At 44.1% G+C, this 26276-nt stretch overlaps 1 protein-coding gene across 1 annotated transcript in view; it reads right to left on the bottom strand.

Moving 5' to 3' along the window:
- LOC308312882 (protein kinase C-binding protein NELL1-like) overlaps positions 1-26276 on the bottom strand; it is a gene marked incomplete at both ends in the record, with an annotated part of 297622 nt that overhangs the window by 50095 nt on the left and 221251 nt on the right. Inside the window, one exon of the mRNA XM_080759648.1 lies at positions 8601-8696. Coding sequence (XP_080615774.1) covers positions 8601-8696 — 96 coding nt within the window. The remainder of the gene's footprint in view (positions 1-8600; positions 8697-26276) is intronic.

Here is a 26276-nt window from a genome sequence, read left to right as displayed (position 1 = left end):
TTGTATTGCCATTCATATTCACACTGAAAAGAAGCTAGATAGATAGCAGGGGGGCAGTCAGACAGATATTTTGTGAAGCCACTAAGGAAATGAAAGTTCATATAATGGCCTGTTGTGGCGCTGTCATTGAACCCAGAAAAACCCATAGCCCCATAGAAGTCCATGTATTTGGGCCCAACTTCACCTAGACTGTATTACCTTAATAAACATGGTCATGAATACTTTCTGCTTCCAGTCACTAGTTTAAAGTCTAATTTCTAATGTCATAATATTCTTTTTGGAAAATTATGGTCCCATTAATTAAAAAAATGACCATAAAGTCGCGTATGTTCTGAGGGGCGTGGCTACCGTTACAGTCTATGATAGGGATTCCCCTCCCACTCGAGTCAAAATAAAAACCAACGGAGAAGAAGGGGGGGGAAGTCCCGCCTCGTTGTCTGGGCCAGCCAATGGCCAGCTGGACCAAAACGGATCTAGAAAGATGGCGACTTCCACTGACACAGGCTTCATTTTACGCTCATGTTAGACCCCGGGGAACGCTTTGTCCATATTTTTTTTTACAGTCTATGATAGATAGCCATTTATTTTTCTAAACTAAACATAACGATATTTCTCCCTGAGATACTTTTCTTGGGGTAAGGACCTGGAGTGGGCAATATACCACCGGTTTCCGGCCGAGAACCATGCTGTTAACCCATTCTGACCTGAGATCAGATTCATACGAGGTTTCCACTGGACACACACTGGTCTGATTAACCCATTCTGACCTGAGATCAGATTCTAAAAATGTCAGTCGTTCTTCGATTTTTCAAAAAATAGCAGACCTACAAGCTCGTAGCGCGCCACTCGGTGGCGCGCTATGAGCTTGTAGATCTGCTATTTACGTAGGTGACAATGCGCATAGCCCTGGAGAAGGCCAAAACCTCCACCGACATATACCGCGGAGGACATTGACACAGATCTCAGTTTAGATTGTCTGTTGCGTTAACCCATTCAGACCCGAGGACGATTCTACAAAATGTCTTCTATAAATCAGTTTTCTGAAGAAAATAAAAAAACGTTGTTTTGTGTTTCTATGTCAGTCATTTTCATGTCAAGGACAGCAAAATATATAATGTAATCGGCCGCCGACCTCCATCTGAAAATATGTAGTTCCAGGACCCACCCCCCCCCCCCCCCCCCAGAAGCAAAGATTTGAGTTAAAAACGTCCGATCTGAAAGAATATATGCAAAGATTTGTGCCGCATTTTCACGACTTTTCAAAAAAATAGCAGACCATATACAAGCTCGTAGCGCGGCACTCGGTGCCGCGCTACGAGCTTGTATAGATCTGCTATTTTTCAATAGCTAAAGTATAACATAATGCTTAAAACCCCCAAAAGGGGTTTCCCGCGCAGAACGAGCTATAACTGATGTTGGATCAGACTGACTCATGTGAAACTAAGGAGAACTAGAGGGGGTTTTCCTGCTGTTAACAATATTTATATTTTATAGGCTATAGTAAGGATACGATTCAGCTCAAAGCATGTGCTGTGAATTGGCCTTGGAGGACAGCGGCTATACTTTTTCTCTTTAAAAAAAAAAAACCCTATTCATCTCATAACAACCGACAACTATACGCATAGGTCTATTTATTTGGACATAATAAAAGCTCATTTCAGGTGCACAGAGTCAATAATGCCACAGCCGAGTAGTTTCATGAAGCCATTTGTCACCCAGTGTGTGTGTGTGTGTGTGTTTTGTGTTTTGTGTGTGTGTGTGTGTGTGTGTGTGTGTGTGTGTGTGTACATAGTACATACTGTACATAAAAATCATGTCCCTTTCATTCTCTGTAGCAGTGATGTGGACAGGTGACCTTCCTTTGGCATCACACACACACACACACACACACACACACACACACACACACACACACACACACACACACACACACACACACACACACACACACACACACACACACAAGCCACCAATCATGGTTACAACCAGGAGAGGGTCAGACTCTATTCCACATGGCAATCCACATTTTCCTGTTTCCTTCCATTATGATGCAAACGAGAACGCTTATGCATTCTACAGTATATAAGGCTTCTCATCATCAACCATTATCACAGGGATCCTTTTGTTGGCCCTCCTTTGGCGGCGCCACCATTGTGTGCTCTTATACCCCATAACCGTAACCGTCTTCCTGTAATTGAAACCCACTCAGTGGCAGTATAGTGTTACATCAACTATATACCATGCAGTCCCGGTGCTGTTCAGTGGGTACGTGGGTATATGCTTTAAGAATAACCGTGGAAGGAAAATAAGTAACTATACTATACACAACTTTTGTTAGTGCTTGTGGAGTCTACAGGTGCTACTGCGGAGATGCACTTGCAAAATTAAACGCCTGCCACAAAAATAGGCCAAAATAAGTCTGGCCCGTATTGGAAGTGTGGCTTCCTGTCTGTGAAAAAGGTGCTGCATGGGAAGTCTTATGGCAAAAACAAAATGCAAAACAAAAAACCGTTATAGGTCAGGCGCATTGGCATTATATATAGGTTCCGCAATGGGTGAATTGACCAATTCCTGGAGGTAAAGACGTGACGTGTTTGGTATTTCCTGGGACTCACTGTGCAGTGTAGTGGTCACCCATGTGGGGATAGGAGAGGTGGACCATGGGGTGTGTGTTCACACATATCAGCAGTGCATATTCCGCAATGTTGGGGTCAACCCCATCTGCCGCCCACCTGCTTGGACTTGAGCTGTATACTGCACTGGCCTCTGTCCTACTGCCCTACTGCCACCTACTGTCTGTTTATTATATTACACAGTAGGTGAAAAGAAAACACCCCTTAAGACTAAACCACACCCATCAGAGGTGTGACTTCCATAGGTACCCAGGTACTTTTAAATACCTAGAGGTAACTATGGGTACTGGGCCGGCAAAAAGGAAGGGAACCCCACTGTATATAGTCTACGAGTCACGTACATATTTGTGGCACACATTAGATGGCAGATGTGCATGCACATTACACTATAATGACTGCCCCCGACGGATCTATCTCACGTAGAAGTGTGCTCAGGATGTGCTTCTGAGATCGTTATTTGGTGTACTATATATTTGGCAAAATATGAATTGGGCTCATGTATACTGCATGGGCTTTACAATGAGAAATGCATTCTCATATATATAGGGCCAGCTTGTCAAACGTATACAGTATAGGCCTATTCACTGTATTTGTTATTTCCTCCCAAAGGCAATCTTACATCACCATGCTCTTTGCAGAGTGTTTGAGGTGCTGCAGATTTGTGTTGTTTGACAACACCTTACCTCTTACTGTTACACAAGGACAATATAATGCTGTATGTGTCCCAAGGCATTTCTTCCTGACACTGCTAACACTAGCTACAGTATTATTGCTCTAGACCAGGGCTTAACTGATATATGAACCAGGGACCACCAGCCTCACTAGGAATAAACCTGGGGAGGACCACTGTTGTGTTGGGGGGCGTTGTGTGGTGGGGGGGGAGCTTGAAATTAACCCCTTTTGGTGTTTTAAGCATTATGTTATATACTTTAGCTATTGAAGAATAGATTTTTGAAAAATCGTGAAAATGTGGCTTTTTAACTCAAATCTTTGCTTCTGGGGGGGGGGGGGGGGTCCTGGAACAACATATTTTCAGATGGGGGTCCGCGGCCAAATACAGATAATGTTGGGGTCCTTGACATGAAAATGTTTGAGAACCACTGACATGGAAACATTTTTTCAGAAAACTGTCAGACATTTTTTGTCTAAATGGGTCTCTTCAGGAAGTAATTTTACTTAATTAATTAATTGGAGGTGAATTAAATAAAGCCCTTAACAGTCATTATTATTTTTTTTCTTAAGAATTTTTTATCCCACGATTTTGTAACCCAGTTTTCTTTTCACCCAGTGCCAATTATCTAATGTAATCCTGGGCGCTACACTTCCTCTGCCAACCTGGGGGGACAGCAGACTGACCTCATGCCTCCTTCTATGCATGAGGAGTCCAAGCTGCTTCTTTTCACTTGACAGAGGGGAATTTCCCCGGCCGGACGTAGCGCGTGGAAGGGACACGTTATTCCGACCAGTTCCTTTCCCCTCCATCAGGCGCCCCGGCTGGCCAGGGGGAGGTAGTTTTAGAGACCAGGATTACGGCATGTTTTTTGTGAGAGTATCTACCCTAGGGGACACGGGGAGAACATGCAAAATCCACACAGAAAGGCCCTTTCGCCAACCCCCGCCTCGGGTATGGGCACTGATGACGCGGAGGAGGGAACACGCCGCCAGTGCCCACAGCGTCCCCAGCGGGAATCGAACCCAGGACCTTCTAGCTGTGAGGCGACAGCACTACCAACTGTGCCACCGTGCCCCCCTTAACAGTCATTATTTAACTGAGATAGATATGCTAGTCATCCAGAGCTTTAAAAAAAGGATTGAGAACCACTGATCTATTCCTTTCCCATGGCGCGCGCACGCACACACACACACACACACACACACACACACACACACACACACACACACACACACACACACACACACACACACACACACACACACACACACACACACACACACACACACACACACACACACACACACACACACACACACACACCTGTGAGCTGTGGTATATAGTTTACTCCTCCTATCTATCCTAGGAGAAGTCAGTGGGACTGAGAGAATTGTTTATTGCACCGAAGACCTTAACAACAGTACAGGAGGTAAGTGAGAGAGACGGAGAGAGAGAGAGAGAGAGAGAGAGACAGACAGACAGACAGAGGAAGATAGACTCAGAGAGAGACACACAGAGAAGAATGGACAGCTAGATAACGAGAGAGAGACACACATCGAGAGGGAGAGGGAGAGAGAGAGAGACGCATGCATTGAGAGGGAGAGACACACACATCGAGACAGACAGACAGACAGACAGACAGACAGACAGACAGACAGACAGACAGACAGACAGACAGACAGACAGACAGACAGACAGACAGACAGACAGACAGACAGACAGACGGGGGGAGAGACGGGGGGAGAGACGGGGGGAGAGACGGGGGGAGAGACGGGGGGAGAGGGAGGGATAGAGAGAGATAGGGACAGATAGAGAGGGACAGAGAGAGACAGATGGAGAGGGAGAGAGAGAGAGAGAGAGGGAGAGGGGGAGAGGGATGGATAGAGAGAGGGAGAGAGAGAGAGAGGGAGGGAGAGAGAGAGAGAGAGAGACAGAGGGAGAGAGAGAGACATTCTTGTACAGTAAGTCCATCTGTAGCAGCCCCATGCAGGCTGCAGCCAGAGGACCATCGGGCGGATCCTCATTAGTAGCAGTACAGTACAGTACAGTACAGTACAGTACAGTATAGTTCATACTCTGTTCTCTGAGAGACAAGAGATTGGGTGATTTGGAAAACCCTCCGGTCCGCCCCGGTAACAAGATGTGCACAACTGCACATGCACTACAGTGGGCAGTGGACACACACACACACACACGCGCGCGCGCGCGCAACAGGCCAACAGCACACACACCGAGGCCCGCTTCCGCCCGATGATGATTGGCGGAAGGCCCCTCTCTATATCCTGATTGGATGAAAGCTGGGCCACCTATATAGCCAACAACGAAACCTAGTTAACCCAGGGGTTAACTGGGGACAGGGAGGAACTCCTTATATGGTCAGCACACTCCATAGTACAGGGAGGATCATCACAACCAAACAACAAGTATATACCTTTAAAAGAACACTATAGATTTCGCTGTGCAGCCAGAGGGATAGATGAAAAAAACAGACTCCAAACCCGTCTACGGAACAGAAATAAAACACGAGTGGGTAACGCAGGGGTACAGTAAGGTAAAGTATAGTACAGGGGTACGGTACAGTACAGTATATAGTTGCCAACCACCGTGGAGTGCATGGTTTGCAGTGCATCTGGCTCCTGTCAGTATAGGAAATGCTGAAAAGGAGCAGTAGAGCTGATGCACTACATTCTCCCAGCGGGGGTCCTTTAGCAGCAGGTGAGAGACGATTGGGTACAACAGCAGTGGCAACACAGAAATGTGTGGGGAGGAAATGATTGAACGAATGACTAAACTGGGGAGGGGAAAAAAAAGGCTAAACCTGCTACACACATGCGTAGCTGTCTATATAGGAGTGGTTGCACTTGCACCACTCAAAAATAAGGAGCAAATTATTTTTTTTTTTACGCTTTTTAGAATGTATTAATGAAATAATGCAAACCAGAAACACAATATTTGATGAAAAGCAGACCTGTGTTAATTTTGACAGCACATTTTGATTTAGTCGTATTTTAGTCATGTGAAATGTTTTGTTTTATTTGACTAATTAGTTGATTTTGTTGACAAAGTATTTTGGCGGGCCTTGATTTTACACTTTGTTGCATGCTGAAAATAGCCGATCTACAAGCTCACAATGCGTTGTGACACCTCCAAATTGTGTTCACTACGTGAGCAAATCTACTTATTTTCCACCACTGACAGGAATAGGCATTGTGTGTGGCAGACCTGTATCCCGAGAGAAGACAGACTATGCACCCACTGCACACAGAATGAAGTGGAAACCGAGCTACACTTCCTAACCATCTGTCCATTGTACCAAGACATCAGAGACACATACTTCCCACAGATTACAACCACACACGGAGATTTTGAAAACATGACCAATGACAAAAAACTCCCATATCTGCTGGGCGAAGTACAACAATGTGCAAAACACAGCAGCAAGATTTGTGAGTTGCTGTGATAGGAGAAGGATATCAAATGGAACACAACCACCTTAAAGACTAATCATTGTGTATATTCCTGCACTATACCTGCATCGAGTGACCGTGGTACATTTTGATCTATTGAAGATTCTGACCTTCAAATGTACATCATTTTCGTTATGACTGTATTGCTGTATTGTTGTATTGTTCTTTCTGCTTTGGCAATGTAAACGTATGTTTTCTCATGCCAATAAAGCTCTTTGAATTGAATTGAATTGTGTGTGGGTGTTGTCACAGTGTGTGTGGGTGTGGTCACATTGTGTGTGGGTGTGGTCACAGTGTGTGTGAGTGTGGCCACAGTGTAGGTTCGCATCAAATGCAGACACTTCAACTTAAAAAAAATCACACCCGTGTGAATTAAGTGGTGCAACTCCGTGTGGGGGTCCCCAGAACTTACAGACCCGCAGGAACGCACCCAGGGGGCCGGGTCGGCCGCCCTGCGTCCGAAACGGTCGAGAAATGACAGAGTTACCGTGTGTACTGTTAGCCCGATAGCATTTTGAAAACAAACATTAAACTCTTAATGGCATTTAATGTTTGTGTTGGAGACTAAACAGTCCATTGTCAATGGTGTTTTTAATGTTTGTCTATAGAAAGACAAACATTAACACTTAGACTGCCGCCATTTATTGATAAATTAGGTCCTAATTCACGCCAGCATTTTTTTAATTTGAGCTCTTATTTTGAAAAGCCACATTTTGCCTCAACCGGAAGTGAGCTCATCTCTGCCAGCTTTACGTTTCCATGACAACCTTTGTTTATATGATCACATCATGCCGGGTACACTATAGACCTCCACAACGTCGGCTCGTGCCGTCAAAGAAACGCTGTTTTGACCAAAAATGCCATCTGGGACAAGGAATAGGAGATACAGGCGATTGAAAGAAACGGATAGAATGGATTCTTATGGCGACGACGAACTAAGATGAACGATCCAATGCTGTGCTAACAACACAGCTAGCTAACCGGCTAACGTAAGTAGCATTATGGCTCGATCGATCAAATGCACTATAAAACAACAATTGCCGAAGGGCTACGGCAATGGCGGCAAGCGTTTTATTAATGAATTGACATTAATCTAAGGCAATGGCGCGGAGGGTGTTAAACAAGACCAAACAATCGACCATCATTAGTGCTCTGCTTCTTTTCACACCTGGACCTCGGTGACTAGCACTAGTAAGTGTGTTGGGAGGCATTCGGTAAGATGGCCCATATTGGAATATGGAGTGGAGGCTCGCAGGGCATTCCTCTGGGAGAACATGCATTACACGCAGGTTATCACCAACTATTAACAACCTCCTGGTGTTAATAGTTAATAGTATAGCCTGTACTAAATGGCTATACGGTTACATGTGGCGTAATTTCTATCAGATACTTTTATAGACTCTTTGAGCCCAGAGGACACTCTTCCAATTGTCCTTCAGAACAAAAATGTCTTTAGTCAGCTATAGAAACATTTCAGCAAGAGAGGAGAGGAGAGGAGAGGAGAGGAGAGGAGAGGAGAGGAGAGGAGAGGAGAGGAGAGGAGAGGAGAGGAGGATTATGGAACGTGAAAGACAGCGATACAGTAACACAGGAGAGGATACTGGCAGAACGAAAACGTGGGAGCTGCTATAGGAGAGAGACGTTAAAGAACCTAGGAAGAATGACAATAGTGAATAGTGTGCAAGAGGGAGAGGATGCGAGTCTTATCTGGAATGTCATTTTTTGATGCTTAAAAAGAAAAAGAAAAATCTTAATTGGCATATACGTGACGGATAACTTAGACAGCCCAGTGTTGTTGGCGCCATGCGGCGGGCTTCACCATCTTACCTGTCTCACAATGGCGCCCTGTGAATCCTGAAGGGCACACACATGTGTTCGGTGAAACACAGGTCCCTCCACTTCTGCACCCCTCCTCACAGAACGCTACACAGAGAGAGAGAGAGAGAGAGTTTTGATTGATTGATTGATATGTTTATTGACAATGTTTACATGTACAGAAAATACACATAATTATACACCTGCACCATCAAAGCGATGAATGCAAGAAAGCCAACGGCTTATTTCCATTGCAGTCCGGTAAAAAAAACAGCAATAAATGAGTGTATGAGCTTGTCTATGTGAGTGTTATATTAAATTAAATCATTATTATTTCCTTTTTTTTCTCCGTGTGTGTGTGTGCATGTGTGCGTGCGTGCACGTGTATATGTGTGCACAAGAGACATGCCGCTACATTAAACAGTTTAGCGTCATAATCCGTGTTCCACGCTATTTAATCCATGTTTTTCCCCTGTGTAATATACGCTAAACCCGCTATTTGTTTTATGTGTTTAATTCGCCGTTTTGTAATAATTTAAATTAAAAGAAATAGCTGATTTGTCGCGGGCCTGCAGGTGACGAGTTAATGATGACATAACCGGAAATCAACCAACCGTTGGCTTGCAACAAGGGCTTCTGGGAAACTGAGTCCAATGCAAAGTGAACGAGGGTGTAGGGACAATCTTAGCTCGCTTTGCTCTTTGTCTATACATGACCCCGGATCACGGAAGTGGCTTTTTCTGTCGGCTGAGCGTTTTCTAGCGGATGTTCTTCCGATCAAAGGACGCAAATACTTCGGCGTATGCTCCAAAAGGTAATTAAACAATCCCGGTAGCCTGGGTATTATGTCAAAGCCCTCAAAGTGTTAACACATACAGGATATAGCAATAGGAAAAGGATATACTTTCATTGTAATAAAGATTAAAAAAAAGAATTTACAATTAAAAAAGACTGAGGCAACTGAAGCAGAAGATATAGGATGTGCTATGCTATAGGTCCAGAGAAGAGGAGAGTGAGAGGAGTATCATTCCTTATATGCTTATCTGGGTGTGTTCTGTGTCAAATCAAAGGCTATATAGCCGGGGTTCTGCAAGGCTGTTGCAATGTGCACAGGGCAAAGGAAATTCTGATTATATGGTCTATATTTAGCATCACCCTGAAAGTGAGTGTGCGTGCGTGCGTGCCTGCGTGTGTGCGTGCGTGCGTGCGTGCGTGCCTGCGTGCGTGCGTGCGTGCCTGCGTGCCTGCGTGCGTGCGTGCCTGCGTGCGTGCGTGCCTGCGTGTGTGCGTGCGTGTTTCTTCGAGTCTATAACATGATGAACCCATACTGTGGGTGTCTACGTATGTGCGTGTTTCTCTTCTCTTCTTCATTTTGGCAAGCAGAGGTACATCACAGGGCCTTATGGCTCGGCAAAGGCTACTTAATACTTACTTATACTTACATTACAGGGTGGGAAGTATCGCCCTGGCAATGTACAGTGCAATGGAAAGACTAAAGGGGTCGACGAGTCCACGCGGGGGGAAGAGATGAGGGATGAGAAAAGTTTAACGCTATAACTAACTCTATATCCACAAGGCAAAATGTAGAGTCCGTGCACGTTAAGGCAAGGGGTAGAGAAAGTGAGAAGCGAGAGAGAGAGAGAGAGAGAGAGAGAGAGAGAGAGAGAGAGAGAGAGAGAGAGAGAGAGAGAGAGAGAGAGAGAGAGAGAGAGAGAGCGAGCTTAAAGTGTGCTTAAAGAAGAGAGGATTAAACCCAAAAGAGGGCAGACTTAATTGAACGAGTTCATTAAAGAGAAATTACTTTGAGCATTTCTAAGCTTTAATTAATGACAATTTTGAAAAGACGGGTCTTAATGGGCTATGGAATCTATTTATAGTCATAATATTCATATCGCTGTGTGTGTCTGCGTATTTGCACATCGCCGGGATTTGTGCAGCCATGATTTGTGTGTGCGTGCGTGCGTGGACGTGCGTGCGTGCGTGCGACTGCAAATGGAGAGCGATGTCATTTGTCCTTACAATGATCAAGTGGGTGTTGGGGATGATTTTTTTCCCAAAAACCCTGGCAGATATACAAACTCAGACATTAGCGCAATAAATAACACAGCGAAGAGCTTCCATGCCAAAAGCCATTAGAGCTATTCATTTCACTGGGTTCCACCCTTGGAAGAAGTTCTATCAGGCCCCCTCATTAGCAGCCTGATTGCCTCTGTACCAATAAAAAGCTCACGCTTAAAAAAAATTAATTATACTCGTATTGACTCAATCTCTCTCTCTCTGGCTCTAATTATCATTTCACCATCATCAGCATATAAACACTCTCTCCGCCGTGTACGCTAATACCGTACACACAACACTCTATACCGCCTGGCTGTCCAACTAATGGCCTCCACAGATTGGAAGGTGGGGGGCCAGGGGCGTGCATGCGTGCGTCTGTGCGTGCGGGCGTGCTGAATACAGTACGTGTGTATGGGGAGGCGAGACTGACAGGTTGAAGTGGAACAGGAGTGGAGTGCAACAAGAGCTAGTTAGAGGTATCGTGGCGGTGGGGGGGTGTTTGTGGAGAGGTGTGTACTATGTACTGTACAGTGTATTATATATACTGTATATGCATTATAGACCTGTTCTGGTGCTGATGCATGCTAGTTTTCCTTGCATGCTTTGATCTGGTCTATATGCTCCTGTCTTGCACTATATTGCGCAACGCTGTGCAAATTGAGTCAATTGACTATTCACACAGCAGCGGACATTTTGTTCTCGTGTACTGTATGTTCAGAATTATGTAGACTATAGCGGCTAGTTACTATAGCCAGCTATATGTTGTTTTGCAGTATAGTAACAGAGTAACCATGCAGTCAAACCGTGCCATGATTTATAAGCTGTATAGCATATAGCCACTTTGGTTTGGTCATTGTCGTTATTGAACGTTCATATATATTGCAACTTTGGTGCAATAACAGTGGCAACACGTGTGGGGAGGCTTATTGGCATAATGAAATGGAAAAGAACAGCCAAGACATGTTTTTGTTTGTGTATGTTTGTCTGTCATCCGGACAGAGGTTATAGATAATCTTGTTGTATTTGCTAAATAACCTGTAGTGGTTATATGGTAACAAACAACACACGAACCCCATGATCTACATTTACCCATCTCAAAATCTAGCCCCTATAAACACAACTAGCTTTCATACTAAAGCTAGTTATAAAATATGTTGTATTGACTGATGTAACATGCCATGCCAGTGATATATCAAAGTAATGCAACACAATGCATCGTAGAATCAAATGGTTACCTGGTGAATCGTAATCAAATAGAGGCTATGCGCATGCATGAAGTGAATGGCAGATCGAGTGGCAAATCAAGTGGCACAGTGAGTGACAAAGTGAGTTTAATGTTGATTAAAGCCATTTAATGCAATCAAATAGGACTTTTCTGTTTGGATGTATGGGCTGTCAAGGCCAGAAAGTAGTTTTTTGCCAATCAGTAGGCATTTCCACTTAAGTTCCTGGTATGATGATGATGCCACACGCATACCCTCTATAGAATTGTGAAGGCAGTGCCAATGCACACCTGCAGTGATTAGGTTGATAAGCTGTATTGTTGTCAATATCCGGGTTATTCCAGTTCATCACATTGACCGTCCATAACATAACTAAGTAACTAAGTAACTAACTAAGTAAGTAGCCTTGCCGAGCCATCAAGGCCCACAGGGCAGGAGCCTATCTCCTGTTTCTGTAGCGTGAGGCAGCTTGAGGTACAAGTACACCCCCTGGACATGACGCTAGTATGTCACAGGGACTTACACCCCCAATCCAACCCTTGATGCTGAGTGTCAAGCAGGGAGGCACTGGGTTCCATTTTCAGAGTCTTTGGTATGACCCGGCCGGGGATCGAACCCCGACCTCCCAGTCTCAGGGCGGACACTCTAACCACAAGGCCACTGAGCTGGTTTTCTGAGTAACGAGGCAAAATCGACTCCTAGCCGCGAGGAACATTACCCACCGCGCGCATGCGCGCGCACATACACACACACACACACACACACACACACACACACACACACACACACACACACACAGCGTCCTCCCGACCTCCAGTTAAACGACCACGCTGCTTAACTGAGCCTGTTGCTGACTCGTGACTTTTGGCGACATGCTTATGCTCACACATTTGGCTGTTTGACTTTCCATTATGGGCCCTAGATTGCTTTTTTCCAGTGGACGGGTGAGAATGGAATCATTCTATTTCCCCGGCCGTGGGTAAACAGCCAGGTTGTGGTTCATGGCTGTCGGGTATTCAAGAATCCTCTCAGAGTTACAGAAGTGAGCATTTGAGCAACGACGCTAAGAGACGGAGTCAGGTGGACGACCCGTTAAAGTGAATTTGAATGAGGGGGAGTGGGAGGGGATTGACGGTGGAATAATCCCAGCATTGCGATGAGTATAGTGAATCGCCGCAATGTGCTTCCTAGACATTAACCCATTCTGACCTGAGATCAGATTCATACGAGGTTTCCACTGGACACACACTGGTCTGATGAACCCATTCTGACCTGAGATCAGATTCTAAAAATGTCAGTCGTTCTTCGAATTTTTCAAAAATAGCAGACCTACAAGCTCGTATCGCGCCACTCGGTGGCGCGATATGAGCTTGTAGATCTGCTATTTTTCAATAGGTAAAGCATAACATGATGCTAACACCAATATGGGTGCCCGGTCAGAATGGGTTAAAAGATCATTACACTGTTGGTAGCAATCTCATATGTAAATGTTATAATGTTACAAATGTCATTGAGAATCTGCAGGAATTGCCAGGACTTTCCTTATACGGTGTGAATGTCCAGATAACACGGTTGAGAAAGTATTCAGGACTCTCATTATGACAATGGGACCATTTTGCGGAATGGCTATTCAAGTGGTAGACTATAAACTATAGACTGTCGAACTTGCTGCTCGTGCCATTAATAGAATGTTCACAACATGTGTAGGTGAGAAGCAGATAACGCGAGCTGCCTAGGACGCAATGTACCGGAGACAGTCATGATAAATGGGACATTAGGTAAGAGCAGTGGTAACGCTGAACATACAGCCGTGCCCAAGGAAAAGTGCTCATAAAAATACAGAGCACTCTCTATTAGCAAGGCAGTGCACACAGAAATACAGAGGTGGATAATAAGGTAAGCTGGCTATAGAGCGTCACAGTCCCGCCCGAGAGAGAGAGAGAGAGAGAGAGAGAGAGAGAGAGAGAGAGAGAGAGCCGGAAAATTGTTCAGAAAGTATTTATTTAAAGACGTTTACGCTGTGGACAAAGCCAACATTTGACAATAAACACAATGTTTTGGGCCAAACAAAGAATTAGAAAGAAGAAGAAAACGGCAGTAATTATTTGTTTGGTCCAAAATATTGTGTTTGTTGTCATGATTTGTCACGACTCGAGTTGGCTTCGCTTAAAAGGTCTTTAAATAAATACGTTTTGAATGGGAAAAATGCATTGGGATTCATTTCCTGGGCCTGGCGTCGTCATGAAAGGGGGCGGGACTGCGACGCTCTATAGTGGAATAATGTATAGCTCCTGAACACAGCCATAATCTCAAGTAGGACTCAATGTAACCTGTTAATTTAACGTAAAAATGTACCTGTAATTGAGTTAAATTAACACGCCTTTTACTGGGTAATAACAGAATCTAATAATGGACCATGTTTTTCTCCTGCATTCCGTTCCTATATTCTCTCACCCTGAGTAACGGGGCGCGACAGCGGCTTAGGGGTAGAGTGGCCGGTAGGAGCAGCGGTATGGTGAACCGTGAGGTTCCCAGTTCGATCCCGGTCTCCCCCAGAGTTAGTGTCGAAGTGTCCTTCAGCAAGACGCTGAAACCCTAACTTCAGTGATGCTTGCGGAACTCGACTACGTCTCGTTCCTGACCGCATCACTGTCGTGGCAATAATCACGTTAAACCACACCCTCTCGCCCAGGCGGTGGCGTAACCGTTGGGCACCCGACTGGTATAATCCAGTCGCAGTGTGCCGCGGGTTCGACTTCCGAGCCCGACACGGCCTTTACTGCATGTCTTCCCCCATCTCTCTCCCGTTTCCTGTCAGCCTACTGTCTGTCCCTTCAAAAAAACCAATAAAAAATATCTTAAAAAAAAACCACACACCCTCTCGTGTAATATTGCTTAAATCTATTTAACCCTCTAAGACCCAGCGTTGCTTTTTAGCAACAATTTTATTTTAATGAATTACTAAATTATTATTATTTTTTTCTGTTCTTTTTTCACCTAAACGTCATCAGTGATGTTCATTGCAATGCCATTTCAATGCCATTGGTCATGATATTTGCATATAAATACCCCCCACACAGGCTGAAATTCACACAAATTAAAAATGTCTGGACTCTGTGCGATTTTGAATTTTTTTTAACCTAATACTTTTGACCTTTACCCTAATAAAAGTAGGTACAATAATTGTAATATATGTTTTTTTGTGATCATTAGAATATCTAGAACATGTTTTATTCATTATTGTGAAAGATATCCCCCAAATGTAAATGATTAATTTATTATATTATTATATAATTATTATATAAGTATTATACATTTTTCATCAAACTTTATTTTTTTATTTTTTTTAACATATTTTTTTAGTCTTAGTCCTAGTAGCACAAAGTAGTAGTAAGGTTGCAAGTAGAAATTAATGCGGGTCTTAGAGGGTTAAGCGCCTTGGATAAAGGCGCTATATATAAATGCACCATTTACCATTTCTTTATCCTGCTCATAAGTAACTCTGCATCACTCTCCTACTATAGTAACTATCTATCTTTCCCTCGCTCACAACAATAACCTGTATTAAGGTACAGTATATCTGCCCACAGTTGTCCATAATATAGGCTTTGATATTGTCTATCCTCTGACCTCACTTTAATTGCCCGGGGTTATTTAACCCATTCTGAACGGGAACCCATGTTGGTGTCGGCATCATGTTATGCTTTAGCTATTGAAAAATAGCAGATCTACAAGCTCATAGCGCGCCACCGAGTGGCGCGCTACGAGCTTGTAGGTCTGCTATTTTTTGAAAAATCGAAGAACGACTGACATTTTTTAAATCTGATCTCAGGTCAGAATGAAAACTGTCAGGATGTAGAAGACATTTTTAGAATCTGATCTCAGGTCAGAATGGGTTAATCGGATGTTGTTCCGGATGTGGCTGTATAGCAGATAGATATAGCCACACCACTAGTCCAGAGTCCATCGACAACAACGGGAGGTAAGAATAAATCTATCGCGACTAGCGACTGGACAGCGGAGGGGCCGTCTAACACAGGACGTTTTTTTTTGGACGGGATGATTTAGATTGAAGCAATATGTAATATTGCAATTCTACCACAGTTACCCTTAAAACTATTAAAATCGCTGAAAGAATATATATTTTTAATGACAGATGTAGTCACTATACGACCACAACCTTCCCAAGAAACTAGCTAGCCTATAGCCACCGAGTTTGCTAGCGCTCTGGGAGAACAGAGCAGCTGAATTCTTTGTTTTGATTAGGTGGTGAACAGTGCTGGTTTAACCCACGGCTAGAAGGCTGTTTCAACCAATCAGATTGCTTCCTCGAAACGACCTGTGATAGAATGAGAGTTATTGACGTTTTAAGATTGTCGTTGTCGTCGGCTAAACAGGGGAGGAACATTTTCGATGACGTCTCGCTGTTGCGCAACATGGAGGATTGCACAACGCAAGGCGCTTCCAGGCTGTGGAGCGATGCGATCCCTTATTATCGTATCGATACACTTCGTCTTTTGGATCAAACTCGGTCTTGGGCGTCGGGGCGTTACTAATAGAAAGGACAAATAACTTCGTCCTGGGCGATGGGGGTGTTAACCCATTCTGACCTGAGATCAGATTCACACGAGGTTTCCACTGGACAACACACTGGTCTGATTACGGTAACCCATTCTGACCTGAGATCAGATTCTAAAAATGTCAGTCGTTCTTCGATTTTTCAAAAATAGCAGACCTATAAGCTCGTAGCGCGCCACTCGGTGGCGCGCTATGAGCTTGTAGATCTGCAATTTTTCAATAGCTAAAGCATAACATGATGCTATTACACCAAAATGGGTTCCCGGTCAGAATGGGTTAAAGAGAAACAAGGCCCACAGAGCAAAGCTGAGCCGAAACTATAATTTGGCCAAGAGGGAGTAAATGTCAGTCCATTTATTCATACAAATCCACCAGTCTATTATGCATGGCCCGGGCATACATAATACACAGCACTGTCCGCTATAGCCACTCAGCTAGACTCAAGTCTACCTGCATGTTCTCCCCCTCGAAAGAGGTGTGATCAACCAGTATACGCCAGCGATTAAAGCCCTCTCTATTGTCAGCACATGATGAGGGCGACACACTATTTCCGCTTGACCAGACGCTGCATATATATGCACGTCTGTATTCAACGGTGCTGCCCGCCACCGCCACGGCGCGGTAAACTGTAGCTCATTGCTCATGTCACGTCTGGGTGATTTTTATCTGTTTTCATCTGCCAGCAGTCAGGAAGGAATGAGCTCATCAGAATAGGGATGGGTGGGGCGGGGTGGGGTGGGGTGGGGTGGGGGGAGGTCCAGATGCCCTTGTCAGGAGGATGTGAGGAGCTTTCTTAACAGAAGGCAGTGGATGAGAGATGATTCTTTGCCCACACAGCAAAATGAAATACATTTTCCACTATATATATATATATATATATATATATATATATATATATATATATATATATATATATATATATATCCCTTTTCGTATATATTTAAATAAACATAGATTGTATATTAGTTCACGAGCATCAACATTAGCTGTAGCTGATAGCAACACAAAGATGCAGCCAATTACACTAATTACACAGTGCAACACCTGCACCACTTAAAGACGCGCATGCGTGTGCGCGCGCGCGCACGCACACACACACACACGCGCACACACACACACACACACACACACACACACACACACACACACACACACACACACACACAGGCGCACACGCACATGTACACGCACACACAGGTACTGTACGTACGTATACGTATGCACGTGTAGGGGCCAAACACAGTCAGCACACTCATCAAATAGAGTAGAACCATCTGAATGCCAGCACCCACACATCAAATAGATTAGTGTAGGCCTACGGTCTGGATACCAGCACCCACACATCAAATAGATTAGTATAGGCCTACGGTCTGGATACCAGCACCCACACATCAAATAGATTAGTGTAGGCCTACTGTCTGGATACCAGCACCCACACATCAAATAGATTAGTGTAGGCCTACTGTCTGGATACCAGCACCCACACATCAAATAGATTAGTATAGGCCTACGGTCTGGATACCAGCACCCACACATCAAATAGATTAGTGTAGGCCTACGGTCTGGATACCAGCACCCACATCCCGCACATCAAATAGAGTAGAACCATCTGAATACCAAGCACACACTCATCAGAGTAGGCACCGCTTACTCACACCGTGTGAGTGTGATTTGTTTTTTTTTGTTTTAAGTGTGGGTCTCTCCAAATCGAAGTGCCTACAAGATACAGCAGTGGAGGAGAGCTGACTTTGCAATTGTCTCCAATCTGGTGGTGCAATCGTTCTGATAAGATGAAGTTCGCTGCTGAGCGGCGCATAGCATATTAGTTGAGTTACCTGTGACCGGCGACAGCAGCAGCCATGCAATCTCTGCCAATCTGGCCTGCAGAGATTAGGCGGGGAGTGAGCTAACGGCTAAATGCAGAGAATACAGACCAAGCCTTCTCTCAGGGGGGGGGGGGGGGGGGATGATAGGAGAGGGAAAGAGACGGTCCTGTCAGAAGAAAGAGAGCACACTCTATAATAGGGAATGGCTGCAGTCAAAGGCTTGATAAATTGTGTATTTGGTTGTACTTTCTCTCTCTCTCTCTCTCTGTGTGTGAAAATACTTTAAAGTGAGGACATTAGTGCAGGTCCTCACTTCCCAAGGAGCTACTTTAGAGTAAGAACATGTACAGTACTGTATATGCATTTCTGTTAACACTCCGATTGCCCCGGGGGGTTATTTAATCCATTGAATCATAGCGCACTGCGATTTTCGGTCTCATCGGCAACACAGGGGACAATTTCAATGACATCCCACTGTTACACAATATCAAATGTTGCACAACAGGCGCTCCCAGCCTGTGGAGCGATGCGATCGGTTTTGTCATCAATAGCCTCCGTCATGCATTAACTTTTCAGGGCTGGGGGTTTGAGGGTATACTGCACACACACACACACACACGTACACGCAGTTCGCCCAAAATATACCAGTATGACGCCAAAGCGCGAGTTCGCGTGAGTGTCTTGAGTGTACAGGGTTTGATCAGGTCAGATCAACATATGGACTGTCAGAACAGGTCAGCTCCATACAGTATATGGAGATCTAAGCGTTGCAACGGGGGGGCAGTGTCTTGAGTGTACAGGGTTTGATGAGGGCCAGGCCTTAACTTTCGGGCCTGTTGAGAACGGCTGCACAAATAACTATGGGGCATGAGGACCGGACAGGTATCAGTCAAAAGGGAGACATCGAAGAGGAAGGATGGATGGGGAAGGATAAACATATGGAATGTCAGAACAGGTTATATGACTATACTGTATATCCATATACTAATATTGATGACATCAGGGATCTCCATATATATGCGGGCTGAATTGCGACAGCAGGTCGCATTTATTTTCCCCATTCATGGGGATTTTGAGTGATACACTCACTGACTGACTGACTGACAGGAAATGCACGATTCCATAATTAACCGTGACCTTCGGTTGCAACTAGATTTAAATCCATACAGAGAATATTTAGCCTGGGACAACATCAACAACAACACCACTGCAATGTTTATTTGATTTCAATTGCTGTCCACTGAGACACAATACAATGCCAATGAACAGCTGACAGCTATGCGTTCAATAACAATTATGAACATGACCACAACAGCGATAGTCAGTGTTTAGGAGCAATATTAATATCATAGTCATGGGGCCCTGCAGGGCTGATCATTTGTATTAGGCCCTATATATGCACCAAATAGATACCCTTTATTCATATGCGGAGCGCATTACCATTCTCTCAAACACATCATTCCAAAGCTCTGACACATGACACAAACTCACCGAACCCATTACACTATATAGGCCTTAACGTTGTCAAATTGGCTAGAAAACACATCAAACAGGCAGAGACAAGCGAGACAACAATCTAAAGAGAGGAGCGGTTAAGGTTGCCGGCAGTCATTCTCTCCAAAGCAGTGATGCTGTTCAACATTAACCCATTCTGAACGGGAACCCATTTTGGTGTTGGCATCATGTTATGCTTTAGCTATTGAAAAATAGCAGATCTACAAGCTCGTAGCGCGCCACCGAGTGGCGCGCTACGAGCTTGTAGGTCTGCTATTTTTGAAAAATCGAAGAAACGACTGACATTTTTAGAATCTGATCTAAGGTCAGAATGGGTTAATCAGACCAGTGTGTGTCCAGTGGAAACCTCGCATGAATCTGATCTCAGGTCAGAATGGGTTAACATCTTTGCTGCTATGCGACCTGCGCTCGTGGATGTGTGTGCATATACAGAATGTGCGTGCCAGTGTTAACCAGTGTTTCCCATGGCATGATATAACTCTATAATAATGATTATAATACAATACTGTCAATCATCTTTATATCTGTAATTTCTGCGACCCTGTTATTGAGATTCAGTATAATCGTTAACTCTATTTTTGAAGTGCTTTACGTCTGTGTGTTGTAGTAAAAAGTGCTTTGGACAAAACCTCTTAACTCCAATGGACCCTCAAAATGTCTGCGAAAGCACCAAACTCCACCACCACCTCTCCCCCTCCCATGGAAGTAATGGACAATATATGAAGTTACAACGCCAACTTTGATGAGGCTGTATTGCTTTGTTTAAAAAAAAATTAAAGTTTTCTTCATTTCCTGAAAAAATAACATTTTGGAGTTATGAGGTTTCCTCCCGACAGCAGAACAGCAGAGATATGTTTTGCTCCTACAACAAAATATATGTTTCGCGCTAGTATAGGCTATACTACAGGATAGAGATACAATTCATGCATGTTTAACCCATTCTGCGCGGGAACCCCTTTTGGTGTTAGCATTATGTCATGCTTTAGCTATTGAAAAATAGCAGATCTACAAGCTCATAGCGCGCCACCGATGAGGGTCACCAACATCAGGAAGGCTCATCCCCTGGGGAGCATGAAGGTGACCAGCAAATTCCATAGTCCGTAGTTTTCATCTGATCTTGTTTTGCAAGCAAAGTGTTGGACCAACGGACCCATATATACCAACACAGCCATCGTAGAATGATCACAAGTCAGTCTCTAAATGCTTCCCTGCTTTCATTCTTAAAGTTTGGGGCACTAATTAGAATAAAAAAAAACCAACTGCATTGCAGAACAAATCCACAATCTTGACTGTATAGCTCTTTCATCTTGGGATTTCGTGACATGATTGGTTTCCCCAAAGCGATATAGATTAGTTTGCGTATAGGTTCATTTTCACTGCTGTTCTATAGCGACACGGCTGACAACACGAGCCTATACTGCCATCCTTAGATCCCCTATAGCGGGGGCAAAAAAAAACTAAACAAAACAAAACATTGACTTGCCAACAGCTTGTTATTTTGTCAACTGCTTTGATGAATGCAGCCAAAAAAATATACCCAATGAAAACATTATAATACCATTGCTAAAAATGGCTTTGGAATAGCGGCGCTGGCTTTTACATTTAAGACAAATGCACTTGGAATGGGAAAGGGGATAAATGGAATAGGTAGGCCTAGAGTTTTTTTTTTGTATTTCATTTTTAATCTACCGACATTTGCGCACAGCAAACACTCTTGAAAAACAAAGTAGTGCATTATGGGTTTGAGCTGGCAGGCACTTTTTATGTCAGTCAATCAATCAAGTCAACTTAATTCAAGTGGCAGATGCCAAACATTGTTTTTATATTTAAATTAAATATTATTTAGGGGCATGCCATGTGATCTATACCTGCACAGCCTTTGTGATCTTACTGGTAGATCACAATCTACCCTTTGGGCACCCCTGGTTTAGAGCTATACTCTGCCAAAGATGTACACCCTGTCTATCCGTGGATTGGTGTGTTTAGGAGTGCAGTGACTGGCAGCACTGATACCGCCGCCTCCAAGCTTGCCATAAATCAGTCAGAGACCAAAGTCAAGCGTTTCGTAAACCTATAGTGAACCCGTGAAATGTGTCCCTGAAACCTCCATTCATTGTCTGAAAACAAACTGATGTCATTTTGTACAGGTTTGTAATTAAATTGCACATGCATGGCTGGGAGATATTCAATTTACTTCAGGGTGTGAACTTGACTATATTGTGAAAACTGCACTGATAACTGATAACTTTTGGGGGCGGGCCCGTCTAGAGCTTGAATGGACATAGGCATCAGTCAAAAGGGAGACATCGAAGAGGAAGGATGGATGGGGAAGGATCAACATAATGGTATATGTCAGAACAAGTCAGCTCTATATATGGAGATCTAATGGTTTGGGGTTTGAGGTCAGATGTAGAGTTCCTGGCCAATACTGGTACAGTATATTGATCTCCATATACTGTATGGGCATTCCCATGTATGGGCTTAATAGGGGATCTAATAGGGATGATGTCACGTGATGTCACGAGGCATGACCATACAGTATATGGAGGCATGGGGTGACGGATGAACGGATGGACGGACTGACGAGAATTGGACGTTTTCATCTCATTTAACAGGGCATAGCTTGGAAACATCTTCCTGACTACTATCAGGAAGGCTAAATCTAAATCTCATTTGTATAAATCACAACTCTTGCCATCGCACATCAATTTATGTTTGCGGACAATTGACATCGCTGCATAAGGTCCCTTATTGGTCAAGCGCTCCCACCAACAAGTAATTGCTTAGCCGATTTGCTCGTTTACATATGACGGAAGTTTCCCTTCAATGTCGTTTAATGTTTAATTTACGTCATATTTAGCAGAATTATCAGCTCTTATCATCATACAATCAGAATGACTGTTGCCGGTGATTGGTTGGCTGATTTGCTCGTTTATATATAACGTACATTTTTCCCTTCAATGCCAATGGCGTTTAATGTTTTGATGTTTCATTTACATCATATTTAGCGGAATTCTGACGTCATTTCTCCGTTCATTGTCAATGGCAAACGTGTGGGGACAAGATTTAACGGGACATTTAGCGGACATTTGACCTGAATTTCATCGTCGATGGCAAAATCTTGAGACATGTGGGGACAAAAGCTGTTTATAGAAGGGGCTAGCGGCCCCTTAAAAACAACAATGAAACTGGCTAGGGATTCCTAAAAGCTGTAGTCAAAATAAGAGAACTATCCACTTCAGATTGCCAAAAAAAACCAAAACCCTCTAGCAAAAAAGGACAGGACCGTGATGCTCTCAACGGTTGCTCTGGGCATGCCATCGAGTATAAGTCTCACTAATGACACAGTTCCAAGTATTTTTTCTAATCGCCAGATAATTCATATCAAAGGTTTTGTATAGATGTGGGGGTGGATTCCTTTCAAACGAGGTGATAAATGCGGTAGTTTATTTCACACAAAGCACCTTTTATATTAAAGTATGCTAAGCTCCTCTCAGATACGCTTGTCATCTGAATGGAGCTTACCACAGTACAGGATTTAAAAGATTTTCTCCGTGTGTGTGTGGGCTATCCTTTTATGTGTTCCTTTTTTTTGCATTTAACCGAGCCTTGCATTTAAACCGGGCATGGTGGAAGTAGTTGTTTACCGAGTATAAGGGATCTGTGCTGTCATATACTACTGTTGTGGAATGTGGTTAGAGAACCACAACTGACCATGTTATATTTCATGTCACTGATTGCTAACGCCGCTGTTAAGCTGCTTATTGTTTATGGCCAACGTTTCAGCTTCCACTTTGTCTAGCCCATTCTGACCTGAGATCAGATTCATACGAGGTTTCCACTGGACACACACTGGGTCTGATTAACCCATTCTGACCTGAGATCAGATTCTAAAAATGTCAGTCGTTCCTTAGATTTTTCAAAAATAGCAGACCTACAAGTTCGTAGCGCGCCACTCGGTGGCGCGCTATGAGCTTGTAGATCTGCTATTTTTCAATAGCTAAAGCATGACATGATGCTATAACACCAAAATGGGTTCCCGGTCAGAATGGGCTAGACAGCGTTTAGCCTGCATTACTTACATAACAACTGCAGTTAAGACAGGATAGGGCAGACGAGAGTTTACCCATTCTTGCCTGTACGGGAAGTGCCGACTGTCAGTTGGAAGGCCAATTAAAAAAATGGCCATATTTGGCTCTACGGTCAACCGACCAATTAACCTAACTATAGCTTGGCCAGTGGACTGTATGCCAGGTTTCAATCAACTGATTTGTGAAGGCTCATCCAGAGCGAAAGACAAAAGCGTCATTGTCCAAGATTTGGGAACACGGTTAATTGTGCATTATTCTCTGTCCACATGCAAGGTGCTCTTAACCCATTTTGATCGGGAACTCATTTTGGTGTTAGCATCATGTTATGCTTTAGCTATTGAAAAATAGCAGATCTACAAGCTCGTAGCGCGCCACCGAGTGGCGCGCTACGAGCTTGTAGGTCTGCTATTTTTGAAAAATCGAAGAACGACTTGACATTTTTAGAATCTGATCTCAGGTCAGAATGGGTTCATCAGACCAGTGTGTGTCCAGTGGAAACCTCGTATGAATCTGATCTCAGGTCAGAATGGGTTAAAAATGCTATATTGGCCTGCCAGTCCCCCGGACAGGTCCATCTGGCCCATATACTGCTGACACTGCTCATGCAAACCCACACACGGAGCACAAACACTGCATATGGCCCCCGTAGCAAGCAACGAGGTAAGCAGACTGTCAGCACTCCTCCTCACACTGGATAATCCTCACGTATACTTGGCAGTTTCAACCCTCCCCGGAGTTCCATACTGGGTTGATTAAGAACCCCCTACCTCTGCTGAAGAATGCTATATAGCAGAGATTCTGTTCGGGACTTCAAATTGAAAGACACGGTTGGTCCAATCAGAAAATTGGTTGACTACTGGTGACTGTGGTCTGATCCAAATATGGTCACTTCCTTTGTACCAACAACCAATCATGAAAATAGAGATGGTGGCTTTTCACCCAGAAAAACGAGCTGTCATTGGCTAAAATAAACTATCCAACTAAACAACTAAATCTGTATTTTTAATGTGTATTTTGCTTTAGTTTGAAAGAAAACATGTTTAGGAAGCAAAATAGCAAAAAAAAAAAAAGAAGAAAAATCATGATTTCACCTGGGGTGTCTCACCTTAAACAATACAATGGAACGGGTACAGAGAAAGGATCATGAGGGAAGCTGCCTGGATGTGTTTTGTTAAGGTGTGTGGGACTTGAGCAAGGTGAACATATAGTGGATATCTAACTCCTGCTATACGCAGAAGCTAAATACAGCCCCAACGGTGAGAGAGTAAAAAACAGGGATTGAAAATAATTGCAGGAAACGATAATTGCTACAAAGCTTGGAAACAAGCTATATTGCCTTTGTGTCGTTATGCTGTGTTTTTCTACCCCCACACTAGCAATTAATCACGGTCTGCATGCAATCACTGCACACCCAATTAAATGTTGTAAAACATTATAGCCCCTAGCACATATACGCCGCGGCGGCGGCGGCGGCAACGAAAGCACAAAGCGTGTTGTTCCAAAAAAAAAAAAGCTGATGAAACGGTGGAGCGGTAATTATGTAAAGAGACAATGCAAAGTTGAAGACTCGCGGGGTGAACGAACATCGGGGGCCAAATTGCCAATTCCTTCCTTCACGTTCACCCCACCTATACTCGCAAAGGGTTATCTCCCCCCCCCCCTCCCCCCTCCCCCTCGCTGCACCGCTCACACCCATTAGCCTGCTGTGATGCGATGCGGCACGCGATTACCACGAGGGGAACGAGTCAATCCCCTTCGTCCTCTCTCTCTCAATGCAGCTGTTTAGAGACTCACCGCTCAGAATCTCCTCCGCGTTTAACCCATTTTGACCCGAGATCAGATTCTAAAAAAAGTGTCTTCCACATCCTGACGGTTTAAAAACAAAACACACCCGTGTGAACTGAGTGGTGAAATCCCCCCCCCCCCCCCCCACACACACACACCTCTCTCTCTCTCATTAGCAGGCAGCAGGCACAGCACTACCCCTCTCTCTGTTTCTGGTGCCCCCTACTGGTATTAATAAGTCACATGCTCATGACCACTGATACACGTACGCGGGTGCACCACTCAAAAATAGCTAAAGCGTAGCACGATGCTATAACGCCAAAAAGCGGCTCCCGTCCAAAATGGGTTAAAAACCCTTTGTCTCCCACAAACCAGATGCAGGGAACGAAACAGACCATTAACAAGATTAGCTCACTCATTCTGTGTCAGACAAAAGGCTCCTTGCAATAGGCTGGCAATCATTAAGGCTGGCAGTGCGGTGAACAATGCTGATCTATAATCTTGAGCTATATGCTCCGAATGAACTGCACGTGGTCCGTCCATTGAGGGGAGATTACATAATAGTGTGTGTGTGTGTTGTGTGTGTGTGTGTGTGTGTGTGTGTGTGTGTGC

This window comes from Protomyctophum bolini (genome assembly GCF_963924005.1).
Source record: "Protomyctophum bolini genome assembly, chromosome: 1".
NCBI lineage: Eukaryota > Metazoa > Chordata > Actinopteri > Myctophiformes > Myctophidae > Protomyctophum > Protomyctophum bolini.
Note: the sequence above shows the minus strand (reverse complement) of the source record. Positions and strands in the feature narration are given on the sequence as shown.